Source organism: Urocitellus parryii, chromosome 4, assembly GCF_045843805.1.
Source record: "Urocitellus parryii isolate mUroPar1 chromosome 4, mUroPar1.hap1, whole genome shotgun sequence".
Taxonomy (NCBI): domain Eukaryota; kingdom Metazoa; phylum Chordata; class Mammalia; order Rodentia; family Sciuridae; genus Urocitellus; species Urocitellus parryii.
Genome location: NC_135534.1, coordinates 66,090,067 through 66,106,552, shown reverse-complemented (window position 1 = coordinate 66,106,552; position 16,486 = coordinate 66,090,067). Strand labels below are relative to the sequence as shown.

The window sequence follows — 16,486 nt, the reverse complement described above, 5'->3', positions numbered from 1 at the left end:
AGCCCGCAGTCACCTCGCTTCGCCTCGCCTCGCTCCCCAGGGTCTGCGCGCCGCCGCAGCAGCAGGGAGGGGCGCGTCCCAGACGCCCTAGCCGGGGACTCCAGGACGCCGTGCAGCTGGCCCTTCGGCGCTCGGCGCTCGCAGCAGCTGCGTTCCGAAGGCGTTTGCAGCCGGTAATCGAGGCACTTTACAGACTTTATCTTAGCGATAGCTCTCCCCGGGTGCTCTCTGAGGGAGGAGGGCGAAGTAGTAGGCTGATTGGGGGAGAAAGCGGTGGGAATCACATTGGTGGGTAGGGGCCAGGGGCTGAAGGAAGATTCTAGAGACTTGCTTTAAAGATACAAAAAGAAAGAGGGCCAGTTTTGCATCTAGCATCATGGCGTGGCCGTGCATCACACGGGCCTGCTGCATCGCCCGTTTCTGGAACCAGTTGGACAAGGCGGACATAGCGGTGCCGCTGGTTTTCACTAAGTACTCGGAGGCCACCGAAAACCCGGGCGCCCTACCGCAGCCGCCACCGCCACAACAGCAGCAGACTCGGCCCCCCTCGGCGCGCGCGGTCGCCATAGAGACGCAGCCGGCCCTAGGCGAGTTGGATGCAGTTGCCCGGGCAACAGGGCCAGCGCCCGGGCCTAGCGGCGAACGTGAGGCGGCGGCGGCTGCCTCCGCCCGAAGTGGGCTGGGCCCCGGCGCGGGTTCCGGCTCCACCCCCAGGGCAGGCCCCGCGGACTCGGTGATGCGGCAAGATTACCGCGCCTGGAAAGTGCAGCGGCCTGAGCCTAGCTGCCGGCCGCGCAGCGAGTACCAGCCTTCGGACGCGCCCTTTGAGCGGGAGACCCAGTATCAGAAGGACTTCCGTGCCTGGCCGCTGCCGCGCCGCGGGGACCACCCGTGGATCCCCAAACCGGTGCAGATCCCCTCGTCATCTCAGACTACCGCGCCTATTCTAGGGGCGCCCAAACGCCGGCCGCAGAGCCAGGAGCGTTGGCCGGTGACCACCGCCGCCGAAGCCATGGAGCAGGACGCCCCAGGAGGAACCGGTGTCCTGGCGGCCGGAAAGGCTTCCGGTGCGGAAGACACCCGCAAGAAGGCCGGGCCCGCCTGGATGGTGCGTCGCTCCGAGGGGCACGAGCAGACGCCCCCGTCTGAGGCTCTAGCGCAGGCACAGGCCCAGGCGCAGGCCGGAGCGGCCGGAAAGGCGTCCGGTGCAGACGAGCGCGACACTCGCAGGAAGGCGGGGCCCCCCTGGATGGTGCATCGCACCGAAGGGCAAGATCAGATGTCTGTGCCGGCTGCTCAGGTCCAGGCCGAAGAAGGTGGCCCGGCGGCTGGAAAAGCGTCTGGTGGAGATGAGCGTGACACGCGCAGGAGGGCCGGGCCCCCCTGGATGGTGCATCGCTCCGAGGGGCACGAGCAGACGCCCCCGTCCGAGGCTCTAGCGCAGGCACAGGCCCAGGCCCAGGCCGGAGCGGCTGGAAAAGCGTCTGGTGCAGATGAGCGCGACACTCGCAGGAAGGCGGGGCCCCCCTGGATGGTGCATCGCACCGAGGGGCACGAGCAGACGCCCCCGTCTGAGGCTCTAGCGCAGGCACAGGCCCAGGAACAGGCCGGAGCGGCTGGAAAGGCGTCTGGTGCAGATGAGCGCGACACTCGCAGGAAGGCGGGGCCCCCCTGGATGGTGCATCGCTCCGAGGGGCACGAGCAGACACCCCCGTCCGAGGCTCTAGCGCAGGCCCAGGCCCAGGCACAGGCCGGAGCGGCTGGAAAGGCGTCTGGTGCAGATGAACGCGACACTCGCAGGAAGGCGGGGCCCCCCTGGATGGTGCATCGCTCCGAGGGGCACGAGCAGACGCCCCCGTCTGAGGCTCTAGCGCAGGCCCAGGCCCAGGCACAGGCTGGAGCGGCTGGAAAGGCGTCCGGTGCAGATGAGCGCGACACTCGCAGGATGGCGGGGCCCCCCTGGATGGTGCATCGCACCGAGGGGCACGAGCAGACGCCCCCGTCCGAGGCTCTAGCGCAGGCACAGGCCCAGGCCCAGGCTGGAGCGGCTGGAAAGGCGTCCGGTGCAGATGAGCGCGACACTCGCAGGATGGCGGGGCCCCCCTGGATGGTGCATCGCACCGAGGGGCACGAGCAGACGCCCCCGTCCGAGGCTCTAATGCAGGCCCAGGCCCAGGCACAGGCTGGAGCGGCTGGAAAGGCTTCCGGTGCAGATGAGCGCGACACTCGCAGGAAGGCGGGGCCCCCCTGGATGGTGCATCGCACCGAGGGGCACGAGCAGACGCCCCCGTCCGAGGCTCTAGCGCAGGCACAGGCCCAGGCCCAGGCCGGAGCGGCTGGAAAAGCGTCTGGTGCAGATGAGCGCGACACTCGCAGGATGGCGGGGCCCCCCTGGATGGTGCATCGCACCGAGGGGCACGAGCAGACGCCCCCGTCCGAGGCTCTAGCGCAGGCACAGGCCCAGGCCCAGGCTGGAGCGGCTGGAAAGGCGTCTGGTGCAGATGAGCGCGACACTCGCAGGAAGGCGGGGCCCCCCTGGATGGTGCATCGCACCGAGGGGCACGAGCAGACGCCCCCGTCTGAGGCTCTAATGCAGGCACAGGCCCAGGCACAGGCCGGAGCGGCTGGAAAGGCGTCTGGTGCAGATGAGCGCGACACTCGCAGGAAGGCGGGGCCCCCCTGGATGGTGCATCGCTCCGAGGGGCAAGATCAGATGTCTGTGCCGGCTGCTCAGGTCCAGGCCGAAGAAGGTGGCCCGGCGGCTGGAAAAGCGTCTGGTGGAGATGAGCGTGACACACGCAGGAGGGCCGGGCCCCCCTGGATGGTGCATCGCTCCGAGGGGCACGAGCAGACGCCCCCGTCCGAGGCTCTAGCGCAGGCCCAGGCCCAGGCACAGGCCGGAGCGGCTGGAAAGGCATCTGGTGCAGATGAGCGCGACACTCGCAGGAAGGCGGGGCCCCCCTGGATGGTGCATCGCTCCGAGGGGCACGAGCAGACGCCGCTGCCAGCTGCCCAGGCCACTGGCCCAGAGGGTGGCAAGGGGCGCGCAGCTGCAGATGCCCTCAACCGGCAAATCCGCGAGGAGGTGACCAGTACAGTGAGCAGCTCCTACAGGTGAGACACCAGCAGCAGCTCTCGCAGTGGGGCTGGTCACCCTTATCCTCTCCTGAAGACTGCCTTCACAGACCACACATTCCCATTCCTCTCTCATGCCAGACCACGCCCGTCCTCCAGTCTCATGCCAGGCACTCTCCCACTGCATACTCCCTTCCCTTGTCCTGTGTTAAAGCTGTTAGTTACTACTCCAGCCTTCCCAGATCTTTCTCTTTACTACTTTAATCACCTTCCCCCATCCTTGCTCATCTCAGATCCCCACTTACCCAACAGAGACCCTGCAGGTTTCTTCACAGCTGGGTTGCACTTCCTTTCTGTTCCCTGCAACTCACCTGCTGCATTAACTTGGCCGCTGCCCCTTGCTGGCTTCACTGTTGCCCACCTACCTTGTCTTCCTGCAGGGTTCTCATCCTTCTAGAAGAATACTTTCCAAGTGACCTCTCACCCTCCTCCCCAGAACACTTCTTTTGGCTCTTCATTCTTCTTTATCTCTCAGTCTCTGGGCTACACTCAAGCACCACACCCTTTTCTAGATTTCTCCTCAGGTCCTTACAAATCACCCTCCTCCTCTATCACTCAGACTTTGAAGTCATTTTCCTCCTGCTTCTTACTTGCTGTCACACATTGGTCAAATTTCTCAATCTTTTTCAGGGCCAGGTTCTTAGCTGTAAGTTGTTATTAATAATAGATATCTCTTAGTGTTTTTCCATGATTTATTGATTTTAAGTTAAACATCCAGGGTATTTTTCAATACCTACTATAGGCCAAGCACTGTGCTGACATTGTGAGGATTCTGGAGGACTGCTCATGCCAGGGACATAGTGGTCATTAGTTCGTTTCCATTCTGACCTTCTACAGGATGCTTCATTGCTCTGATTTCTACTTCCTAGACGCCTGGGCCCATTTCTCCTAATGAGGCATCTCCTTTCTCTCTCTCTGCCCTTCATGGTCTCCAGATGTGTTTCTTACTCTCTCACCACCAAGAACTCCGTCTTTAGCAAGGTTCAAATTCCTTGTAAATGAATGTCTTCAAGCATCTCCTCACTCCCAAATTCTCCCTCTGCTGCAGTCTCAATCCTTTCAGTCTGTTTTCTCACCTGCCCTTATGTTTCAACCAACATCAGTTAGCTAACCAATCACAGTTGGCTGAAAATGTAACACTGGGTTGGGGTCTCTAAAGAAGCAGATGTGCATAATGAATAACTGAGCTAGAGGTATTCAAAATGTGGCTTATGGGGTCCTTCATCAGTACCACAGGAATTAGTTGCCTTCTTCCTGGTGACTGAGGGTGGGGGGCAGGTTGCAGAATTAGTGTCCTCTGCCAATACCCTATAAGGTACCATACATACCTTCAATCAGACTGATGTCCTCCAATGAACATGACAAACACTTTCTCCCATGCCAAGAAAAAACTAGCATATGGAGACATCTTACTTTGTCTTCCTAAATTTCACCTCCTACTTACCATCTCTCTCTTGATTTACTGCTATCACAACCTCACTGTTCTCCTAGAAATACATTGCTTCCTTTTAAAGTTCTGGATCAAACAAGGACACATATCCTTTTCTTTGGATAGCCACAATGAGGTGGAATTTTCATAATATTTTTATGCTGTTACCAAGAAAGGAAACAAATAAGCAAGGAGCATAAATGAAACCAAGAGGCAGTTTTCTGGTTCTGCAATGAATTTCTTGTTTATAAGGTCCTACTGCATTCCCTAAGAACCCTATGGCTGGCCCAACATTACAGATCGCTGGTCTGTGGCTTCATCTTCCTCTTCCCATTCTACCATCCTACGGCAGGTGGAACCTCACCACCCACTAGGCAGAAGCTACCTCTTCTCACCTCCATGTAGTTAATGACAGTCACAGGAGAGGGCCCAGGTTCTCAAACCTCCTATTCAGTTTATTTTCCCTAATTTGTAGGACTTGTTTTGTTTCTGGATTATTGGTCAGTCAAGGAATGACTGCAACCTGTCGGATGAAAATTTTGGTTTGTACCAAATTTTGGTTTGTACCTTTGCTCTGTGCCTTTTCCCTTAAAACAAAACCTTAGCTGTACATGTAATAAGCATGTTATGTTTCAGTTTGAATTATACACATATGGAAATGATTAGATTGGGTAGGGGAAGGCTGTGCTCGTGCAGCTGGTGAGAATGACTATTTTTTAGGAACTATTAAAACTGTATCAACCTGTTAAGAAAAATCTTTGAACACTTCACAATTTTTTTCAAAAAAACAATTCAGGTCTTCTCTAAAATTTAATGATAATATGACTTTGGGCCACGAGTGCCTTTTTGCTTGATAGTCAAAGCATTTTGAAACATTAAGAGAACGAGTGTTGCTAAGAAACATTAATTTCTTTAATTAACAGTTTGTGTGTAAGACAAATTTGATGTGAAATTTCACATTATTTTTTGTTCCAGAATAAAAATTAACCAATGACAGAAAAATGCACTTTGGGTGAAATAAAATTTGAAAGAAATAAGATATTTAATAGATTAAATACACTATTAGAGAAATACAGTATTAGAGAAATGCTAAGGAATTATAGGCTTACCTGGAACTTTGATTTCCCTCCCTATTATCTCAAATTATTTTCCTTGCTATAATTCTGGATATTTACTGAATTTAAGTATGTCCCATGTCCACTGTAGGTGGGCCTTACATCATCACAGAAAGCAAGTAAGACTCCATTTCAATGATAAATTTGATTTATAAAATCTTTTCTTCTGCCATAAATCATGGTATATTTATACCATGGTGACTGGTTCCTCTCATGGGCTTTACAAGTGACATCTGTCACATGACATCAATGTGAGCAGTTTGCTTGAGAAAGGACACATAATCTATCAGCATAATATATCGGTATATAACATAAAATACAATTCAGCTTTCAGAATCATATATATGCTAATAGACAGCCAGTTAATAGTATTAGATATCCTTTGAGTACGGTTTTGAGAAACCTTCGTTATTCAATAGTTCGTCTGATTCATGCATTCATACTAGCTGGGAGTTTCACATTCAAGTGGCTATCTGAGGCTTTGAGAATATTTCACAATCATAAGGTGTATTTATTTTAATACATTTATTTTACACAGATGATATTAGAAAATTGAGGAGCATGTCTTTTTTTTTTTTTTTTTTTTTGAGAAGCATGTCTTTGTTACAGTTTTTCATGTTGAGGATGGATTTCACTGGGAAGCCATTTGTGACTTTAGCTCTGACAGTCTCAATTAGAAAATAGATGAGTCATAGGAGGGGATTAAAATTTCTCTCCCCGTCAACCCCATTGCCCTGGCCATTGGTTAATAGGGATAGATGGGGTAGCAGGTGTCCCTATAGAAATGCTAATGAGAAACTGTTCCTAGAAGAAATCAGCTGGGGCACCAGGAGGCAGAATTAATAAACCAGAGGCAAAATACTTGAAAAATGAGAGTAGTAACAAGGAAGTCAGGAAGAAAAAGAGCCTTTAATGTCTGCCCTACGGCCTTGTGTGAATGTGAGAGAAAGGCCCATCTGACTTAGCTTGTGCTATGCAGAACTGCCCTGTACCACAACTGTCCATTTTCCTAATTGCCTCCTGCTTAAGTCCCACCAATACTTCAAGGTCAGTCTTGGATACCGAGTCTTCAGCAATTGCCGCAGTCTGGCTGGGCACAAGATCACGAGCCACTCACACCTTGTATATTCAAACAGCAATCCTTTATTCCCGAACTCACACCGGCCCTGTACAAACACGTTCTGGGGAAATCCAAGTTCTGCCGCCCAATACACGTACTCCACCAGGCTTTTTATCCTATTCCCAGCAGGAATAACCTTAAACCTGGAACTGCCCTAAACCCAGATTGTCTTAAACCGGGAACGCCCTAAACCCAAATTGTCTTAAACCAGGACCGCCCTAAACCCAAGGAGCGGGATACTTCCTAAAACCTGCAGGATACACCCTAAACCTGGATCCACCCTGGTCCTTGAGCAGGGTCACCTTTCTCAAACACACATGCAATGTCACAGCGAATGTCCAAGGCAAGTCCATTTCCACGAGTCCTTCCTCTAAGCAACATGGGGTACGCTGGCAAGGAAATTTCGATGCGTCATTCCTACTTGGCAATGGCCCTCAGCAAGCAATGCCTTCCTAGATCCTGCCATTCAGAATTACCATTTTTACTATCTAAACTGTTATCACTGTCTGCTTATTTGTCAAATACTTTTTATTTTTTAACTTTTTATTTTATTTTATTTTATTTTATTTTTTGTGTGTGTGTGTGTGTGTGGTTTATCCATATGTATTCCACCTCCCAGATCATGGACACTTAAAGAGAAGGGCTGCATTTGGCCATTTCTATACCTCTCACAGCCTAATGTTCCTCTGCATTGTTTAGATTTGTTGATCCAGTGGGATATATAGGACTTAGTGAACATTTTATTAATCTACATGTTGACTAATTTCCTTTTGCTCATTTAATTGAATTTATTTCAGAAAATGACCAACAAGCCCTTGCTATGTATTCAAGCTAGGGATACTGAAAAATAAGTTATAATTGTACCGAGGGAAGTCATGTCCTCTTTAATTGGGATACAGTCTGAATTCCTCTAGCTTACACCAGAAGGCAATGTTCAGATGGGGAAGGTGGTGAGCATTCCAGGCCTGACTCTTGATGTACCTTTGCTTAAAGCCAGGGGCCTCAACCCTGGCTGCATGTTGGATGATCTGGAGGCCTTTAAAAATGCTGTTGCATGGAGAGACGCTGATACAGTTGGTCTGGGGTAGGGTCTGGGCATCTATATGTTTTAAAGCTCTCTTGGGTTATTCTAATGGGCAATCAGGTTATGACATATGTCCACAAGGCAAGCTTCTCAAAATTCAATATGCAGAAGAATCACCTGAAGAGCTTACCAAGATTCAGATTCCTGGGCCACATTCTCAGGCATGCTGCTTCAATAGGTTTAATGTGGAGCCTAAGAATCTATTTTTAATAAACACTATAGATAATTTTGTTGCAATTAGACTTCTGGCTTTACTCAAGGAGACACTGCTCAGAGAGATTTGCTGTCTTTAAGGGATGATTTGCCCATATACATGTATATATGGGTCAACTTACATTTTCTTTCATGTTCTTTGTTTATGTTTTATAATTTTCTCCATAAAGATCATTTCTATAATTATAGGGTTGTTGGGTTTTTTTTGTTGTTGTTGTTTCTTTTTCTTTCTTTTTTTTTTTTTTGGTACCAAGAATTGAACCACAGAGCCATATACCCAGCCCTTTAAAAAATATTTTATTTAGTGACAGGCTCTCTCTAAATTGCTTAGGGCCTAGTTAAGTTGCTAAGGCTGTCTTTGAACTCGTGATCCTCCTGCCTTAGGCTTCTGAGCTGCTGGGCCCAGATATAATTATAGTTTTTAAGTTTTATTTTTTTTATAGATAAATCTTTAACTGGATTCTATCTTTATGTTTAGAATGAAGTCAGAACCAAATTTTCCCCCCATATGGAAAGTCATTTATCTCAGGCCCTTTTTAAAAGTTTACCTTTTCTCCACTAATTCATGATGTCTCCTTATCACATAAGGGTCATACATGCTTAGTTATTATTTCTGGGCTCATTGTTCTATTATATTAGTTTGAGCTAATACTGCAGTCTCTTATTTTCTTTTTTTTACAAGCTCTGTTTTAATTAGTGTTCCTATTACAAAGAGTTTATTTTATTACATTTTCTAACTTATTATTGCTCAGATGCATTATTTTTTATAAGTTAATCTTATATTCAGGAACCTTACCATACTCTCTAACTAGTTTTATATATACATGCTTTAGGATTGTCTATAGAGATAATGTATGTTTTTAGCAAACAGCAATTTTTTATTTTCCTTTCGAATATCTATGTATCTTGTTGTTGAATTGCTGCCTTGATTAGAAAATCCAGTTTAGGTTTGAATAATATGCAGTAACAGACATTTTTTTTGTCTTGTGACATGGGCCTACTTCTAAAATTTTATTGTTAATAAAATTAACAATAAAATAACAATATAACAATTAAAAAACAATGTTTGTTCTGTTTTTATGAGATTAGAGTAAGAAACTTCTTGTTATCCTAGTTTGCTAGGGATTTCTAAAATGCAGATGGGTGTTGAATTGTATTGAATAAAGCATCAATTGAAAGGGTCTTATGGCTTTTTTTTTTAATATGATGTTAGATTTCTTCCTGATGTCAAACCATCTTTACATTCCTGGGATAATCTTGCTTAGACAAAAATATTTTTTTGTGCTGAATTTGGTTTGCTATTTTTTATTTAAAATGCTTGCCTATATATTTGTAAGTGAAACTGGTCTATAGTTTTACTTTTTTATATTGGAAGAAAGATTATAAAATTAGATGAATACATTTTTCTCCTTTTTAATTGTTTGGAACAATTTGTATGGGAAAGGCTGTTCCTTAAATATCTGATAAGATTCTCCTATAAAACTTCCGGATCTGGTGTTTTTTTCATGAACTTGTTAATTCTATAAATTTGATGTCTTTCATAGAGATTAAGTCAGTTTTGTGTTTCTTCTTGGACTGATTTTTATAATTTATATTTTTTTCTGGAAAATTTACATTTTTTCTAATTTTAAAATGTATTGACATAAAAAAGTCTCTGCTTATCTGTAGCTATATTCCCTTTTTCATACCTGATATTAATTTGTATCTTTTTTAGGATTAGTATTATTGAGGTTAATTTTGCTTTTTAGTCTTTTCAAAGAACAAAATTTGGGGTTTGTTGAAAATTAATCTCTCTCTCAGTAAATCTAACCCTTATTTTTACTATTCCTTTGTGTGTATGTGTGTTTCTGAGCATGGAACCTAGTATCTTGTGCATGCTAGGCAAGTTCTTTATCTCTGAACTTCATCCCCAGCCTTATTCCCTTTCTTTTCATGCTTCTGAGAGGTAGGTATTGGCTAGGTTACCCCTGGCTTTGCAACTCTGGATAAAGATTTTGGATTTGTTTTTGTAGACAATCATGAGTCCTTGAAGGAATCCTAGCAGGGAAACAAGATAATTTGATTTAAATTTTGTACAATTCTTGCTGACTGATAGGAGAAGAGGGGCCAATAAGAGGCAAGCTATTGAAACCATGCAGAGAGAAGGATAAAGCCTTCGCCATGTCTGTGGGCTGGTGATTCATAACATAATGCAGGTAGAAAACAGTGGATCATACTGACCAACTGAGGTGCAAGGAGGAGGCTGCAATCCAGGATGACACTTGTGTTTCCTGTTTGGATAACTGGCAGTGATGTTAGTCACTAGTTACTGGGATGAGGATTATAGTGGAGAAAAATGTCTGAAGTGGAGGTGGAGCTTACTTTTTAATAGATAGAATTTGCATTTGGGGATACTGAGGAGTTCAAGAATCAGTCGAGCAGATGGATCTGAAGCTCAGGGAGCAGTCTCACCTGTAAATATAAATTTGAAAAGCCTCAGCTTGTGGGTGGTATTAAGCTGTGGGAGCAAGTGAAATCATCCTTGCGAAGGGAGTAGAGAAAATTAGCCATCAAAGAATGTGCTGAGAAGTTATAGGTGCCATGATACAAAGCCTGTGCAGTGTAGTTGGACACAAATGGGGGGTGGAATTAAGTCCTCTTGATTCGAGGTTTATTGGAAAAGGACTCAGCAGAGAATGTGACTGGTAGGCTGAGTCTTGAAAGATGAGTGGATACTCAATGAGGAAGGAACCAATTAGAATAAAGGTTGCAATCAATTTCATACAGTAGAACTTAGAGGTTATCATTTCATAAGATGAGATGGCAAGGAGGGATGTAGGCTTCTTTTATCTTGTAAACAAAGGGAAGAATCAGGATCGGGTCTTGGAGTTTAGAAAAGGTGATTTTGACAGCAGTGGGAAATTTGGATTGGAGGCATTAGGAAGAACAGGGTCAAGGAAGAAAGCTGTAATCTAGGTGAGAGATGATGACAGGACATTCATCAAGGGAATCATGTCAATATGTGTTGATGGCATAGAAGAAAATGATGAGTGGCTAATGGAAGGTAGGCAGAAAGGGAGGAGGAGTCCAGGATGTCTCCCAGGTTTCATGATGTCTGGAGAAGAATGATATCATTCACTGAGCTGTAAAGCATGGTTTGTGGCCAAGTTGTTGAGGTGTCTTTGGAAGGTTTACATGAGTTCTTAGTGCAGAAGGAAAATGTAAACATACTACTAATAAGGATGTCAACTGGTACAATCACTTTATAAAACTCTTTGGTATGATTTATTCAATTTAAACACATTTTTATCCTATGACCTAGCATTTTCATTCTTGAATATATACTTAACAGAAATGAGTGCAGAAGATTTGTACAAGAAAGTTTATGGAAAAATTATTAATCATAACTAAAACTAAAAATAGCCCAAATGACCTTCAACAATAGGATGCACAAACTATGCAGAATATTCTTACAGGACATGGTAGGCAGAATAAGGCCTCCCTCAAAGATGTCTCCATCCTAACTCTTGGAACTTATAAATAAATATATGGCAAAAAGGACTTTGAAGATGTCATAAAGTTAAGGATCTTGAGATGGGGAGAGGAACCTGGATGATCCAGGTGGGCCTGGTGTAATCACAGAGTCCTGAGGAAGTCAGGCATGGATGTCAGAAGGGTGCAGTGTGATAAAGTCTTGGCTGGCCGTGGCTGGCTTTGAAAAGAGAAGGGGGATCAGTGCCAAGGAATGCAGGAGCCTCTAAGAACAGGAAAAAGCAAGGAAATGGATTCTGCCCTAAAGTCCCTAATGACACCCATTTTTTACTTCTAAACAACAGCACTGTAAAATAATAAATGGGCCTTGTTTTGTGGTCTTTTGTTATAGTAGCTTAGATGATTCGTGGGATTTCTGTTGGCAGTTTACACCAGATACTTCCTTGTAGCGAGGGGCCGCCTGGTGCACTGTGGAATGTTTAGCAGCAGCCCTGGCTTTACCCACTCCAGCCATTAGGGTTTCCTGCCCCTCCCTGCCCTGAGTTGCAGCAATAAATATCTCCAGACATCACAAAGGCCATTTTGGGGGACACATTTATTCCTTATCGAGAACGACTGTTACAGTGCAATGAAAAAGAACAAGTCATAGACCAAAGGATGAGTGAAAGAAACTAAATATAAGCACACTGTTTTAGTCAGCTTTTTTGCTGCTGTGACTGAAAGATCTGACCAGAACAACTGTAGAAGAGGAAAAGTTTATTTGGGGGTTCACTGTTTCAGGGGTCCCAGTCCATGGACAGCCAGCTCCTGGGGCTCGAAGTGGGGCTGGACATCATGGCAGAAGAATGTGGTGGAGGGAGGCAGCTCACATGATGATCAGAAGGCAGAGAGAAAAACTCCACTTGCCAGATACAAATATATACCTTAAAGGCACATCCCCAGTTCCCACTTCTGCTGGCCACACCCTACCGGACTTTAATCACTCAGTTAATCCCATCAGGGGATTAATCCCTTAAGGGAGCTGCTGCCAACTTCAGCCTTCATGCCATCTTTCTTTACTATCCTAAGCCCTTGCCCAATCATTTCTCCTTCAAACTTCCTTGCATTGTCTCACATGTGAGCTTTTGGGGGACACCTCACTTTCCAACCATATCATGCACGAAGTGAATGACCCAAATTATATGATTTCAAAGACAGATGATAAAAGTACAGAGCTGGATGTGGTGGCACATGCCTGTAATCCCAGTGGCTGGGGAGGCCGAGGCAGAAGGATTGAGAGTTCAAAGCCAGCCTCAGCAAAATCGAGACACTAAACAACTCGGTGAGACCCTGTCTCTAAATAAAATACAAAATAAATAAAAAATAAAATGGGGATGTGGCTCAGTGGTTGAGTGCTCCTGAGTTCAATCCCCAGTACAAAAAAAAGTACTGGATGATAGTGGTAGTTAGGATATTGGAAGTCTCTGTGGGGGATGGGTAGATAGGTATTGGCTTAGAGGAACCTTCTGAGGCATTGGGAAGGTTCTGTATGTTGATCTGAGTGGCAGTTAGATGGTTCTATCTATGCAACAGTAAACACTTATGGACTTTATTCTAGGCATGTTATACCTCAACAAAAAATAAAATCAAAATACAAACTAAATGGAAGTGTAGTTTGATGCCCAAGAGAAAAGGCAGAAGAGAAAAAGAAAGATCTGGACAACACAAACCTGTTGGTGAGAATCGAACTCATGGATGCTGGGCTGGGAGGGAATAGAGAGGATGAGGACATGGAAGCCAGAGCCCAGCAGGCAGTTAGACCTCAGAGAAGAGGGGAGAGCAGTCAGTGAAGGATTGGCATTGGCTTTTGCTTGCTCTCCACCCTCCTCCACTGCCTCTACCTCCCAGCTCCTGCAGTCAGCCCTGGGCAGTACCCCTGGCTGTGTGCAGTAATGACAGTCCTCAATATCCCCGCTTATTCTAGCATGGTCTCCATCACTGTGCAGCTTTCCAGATAAATGAAGAGATTTTTGCAGGACCAAGCCGGTGTAACTTCTCTTGTTGGAAAAATTGTGCCCAGCCTCAGGCCGCAAAACCCACAAGTACCTCCCTGAAATACTCCCTCCTCCACAGTGCTACTCCCTTGTGGTCATTGTCCATTTCCCACAGTGATTTCAAAAATCGGCCATGTGTGACATATCTTAGAGTGCATTTTTTGCAAGTCTTCTATCCTTTAAAGATTGGTTACCACTAAAGCATTATAATTAGAAAGGTAGACAATGAAAAAATGCCAAAGAGCAGAATATTAGAAAGAACTGAGACAATTGAGCTTTGACCTCATTTGCTGAGTGCTTACTCTGTACCAAACACTTAAGCATGTCTTTTTATTTAGACTTCTTATTGGCTTTTTAAGGTAAACATCTCTATCTCTAAAGATGAAGAATAGAGTTATGGAGGTGTGGGGACTGAGATCACACAGCCAGTCAGTGGCCACATGGCTCAGAGATCTGGTTCTCCTCATTCCAGACCACAGCTGGATCTTGCTCAAGCAGACCCCCATTAAGACACCATCCTCGAGGGGGCTGCTGCCATCCTCAGCCTTCATGCCATCTTTCCTCACTGTCCTAAGCCCTTGCCATTCTCCTTGTTTCTGCAGTGGGAAGGGACAAGTACTCTTGCCATTCCCTGTCCTAAAATGTCTCTGGATCCCCTTCCCTCCAGTGCAAGGCCCAGCCTTGGGTCTGCAGTCAAAGCCTGCCAGAATCTGACCTATCTTTTGCTTCTAACCTTTCTATTCATTGCTAATGGTGTTTTTGTTTGTTTGTTTTGTTTTTTAAATACCTGATGTTTTTTCCTGGGGGTTCTCAGCCCTGGTTGCACATGAAAATCACAGGGACCCCAGGGGCGCTCTGGCCAAACCATAGCCAAAGATGGGCTCTCACAAAGCCCACACTTCTCCAGGCCTGGGTTTCACTCACAGTTTTCCTTCCTGCCTTTCTCCTTTCTTTTTTCTAAATCTTTCCTCTCCTTCAGGGCTTTTAGTTCATAGTGACATTTTGTAAGCCTTCTATCTTTTAAGGATTGATTCATGCTGTGAAAATAGGAATTAGGTTGGATCTATTTGATCATAGTTTCAGAATAATAATTAAGTGTGTTTAATATTTTTATTCCAAGTTCAATGCAACATCTTAAGAATATACTGGGACTATGGGCCATGAGGGTCCCTGATGAAGAGTATATGATCTCTGCTTGATGGAGACTGCTTCTCATGAGGGAGATAACATGGATGCATGTAACTAAGTCCAGGTTAAAATCAGGGCCAGCGTTCTCTAGAAGCACTACAGGGGTGTTAATTCTTTGGAAGATTGTGGAAGGAGTGATTGTTTGCATCCTGGGAAGTGTCTGGTAGCCGGTGAAGGGCTTAGTGACCACCAAAACTCAGTGTGAAGCATGCCTTTTTAACTTAAAAGTGGGTCCTTGGGGAGGCTTTGATTTTTCTCATCAAATGGAACAGTGCAGCATCACAGAGTCATGATGCAGATGGAGAGAGTTCATGTTTGTGACAGCCTGTGCCTGTCTCAGTAAGTGCTGGCTGCTTTTGTTGTTGTTGTTGTTGAGAGAATGAGGCAGAGTAGGTTACCAAGGGAAGTCTTTCATTTATTTATCTGGCAACATCTATTCCTTTCTCTGATGAGGGACTGTGCACCTGTAAGGTGCAGAGGTGGATAATTTGGTACCTGTCCTAAAGGAGCTCCTGGTCTAGTGTGAAAAACGCATGTGAAGAAAATTATGGTAATGGTAGTCATTGCTGTAATAGAAATTTGCAGGAGGTGTTGAGGGAGGTCAAGGGGACTCTGAGTATGGGTTCTGGGTTCTGGAATACTCCCTAGAGGAGCTAGCTGTACCTGTGCAGTGTGTCAGAGCACAGGACTCAGTTCCACTGGGAAGGGAAAGAATAAGAAACTGTATATCCCTTCCCAAGGTCCTTAACAATGAACTACGGGTACAGAAGGCCATTTGAGGTACTGTACCTTCCTTCTTTCAAGTGTCCTGCTGTATTTGGGACTTGGGGTTCAAATCCTACATACCACATACTAACTGTACAACTTTGATTACTTAACCACTCTTTTCTGATTTTGTTCCCTTACTCATAAAATAGAATGAATAGTATCTACATTGTAAGGCTGTTGAACGATACTAATATTTTATTAAGTCAGTGACTCTTACCTGCCTTATTTACCATTGCACCTCATCACCTAGCCTAGTTCAGGGTGTTTAGTAGCTGCTTAAAAGATTTTATTTGAACAAGAGGATAAGTGATATGTACAGTATTTATCTAGTGCTTAGCCCATATTTTATAACCACTTAATAAATGGCAATTAGCCTCATCACTATTATCCCTGGTAGGTTGAGTGCCACTTGGCTAATAGGAAGAAGCCCCTTTGCTCTTCTGTTTGCACAAACTCGAAACTTTTGGGAAAAGAACCATAAAATGCTCGAAAAGATTTTTTATGGACATTTTTACTCCAGCAACCATTTCCGAGTCACTATTTTATAATCTGCCTATGTAAATATTAATTAAATGGGAGGCCAGCTTCTTGCCAGGCTGTACACATGAAATCATTGCATGCATAAAACAAGAAACATAAAATTAGAATCTTAATGAGAGCAATTAGAAAAGAATGATTGTTAACAAGCTTAAATTTTCTCTGAAAATGAATTAAGAACTATTTTTGTGCTTAGTACTATTATCTAATTTTTACTGAAGTCTGGAGTTTGAATTTCCTAGGAACCACCAGAGTGTGGGTTGATTGTATGCGAGCTCTGGATAACATTTCCTTCCTGGGCTGTAATGACTTCCCTGCTGAGGATCTTTCTGTGCTTCTCTGACATTTTGCCAGTATCTCCCCCCAAAGCACAGGAACCTTAAGGACTCCTCA

The 16,486-nt window shown here is 45.5% G+C and overlaps 1 protein-coding gene across 2 annotated transcripts in view; it reads left to right on the top strand.

Annotated features, from left to right (window-relative positions):
• Nucleotides 1-376: 376 nt before the first annotated feature.
• Nucleotides 377-16,486, top strand: part of Map6 (microtubule associated protein 6) — a 73,364-nt gene continuing 57,254 nt past the window's right edge. The window contains exons 1-2 of one of the 2 annotated variants that reach the window (XM_077796877.1): nt 377-1,042; nt 1,181-3,114. In XM_077796877.1, the coding sequence (XP_077653003.1) occupies nt 377-1,042; nt 1,181-3,114 (2,600 nt within the window). Of the gene's footprint in view, nt 3,115-16,486 lie in introns of both variants that reach the window. The other variant, XM_077796876.1, reaches the window with a different exon arrangement.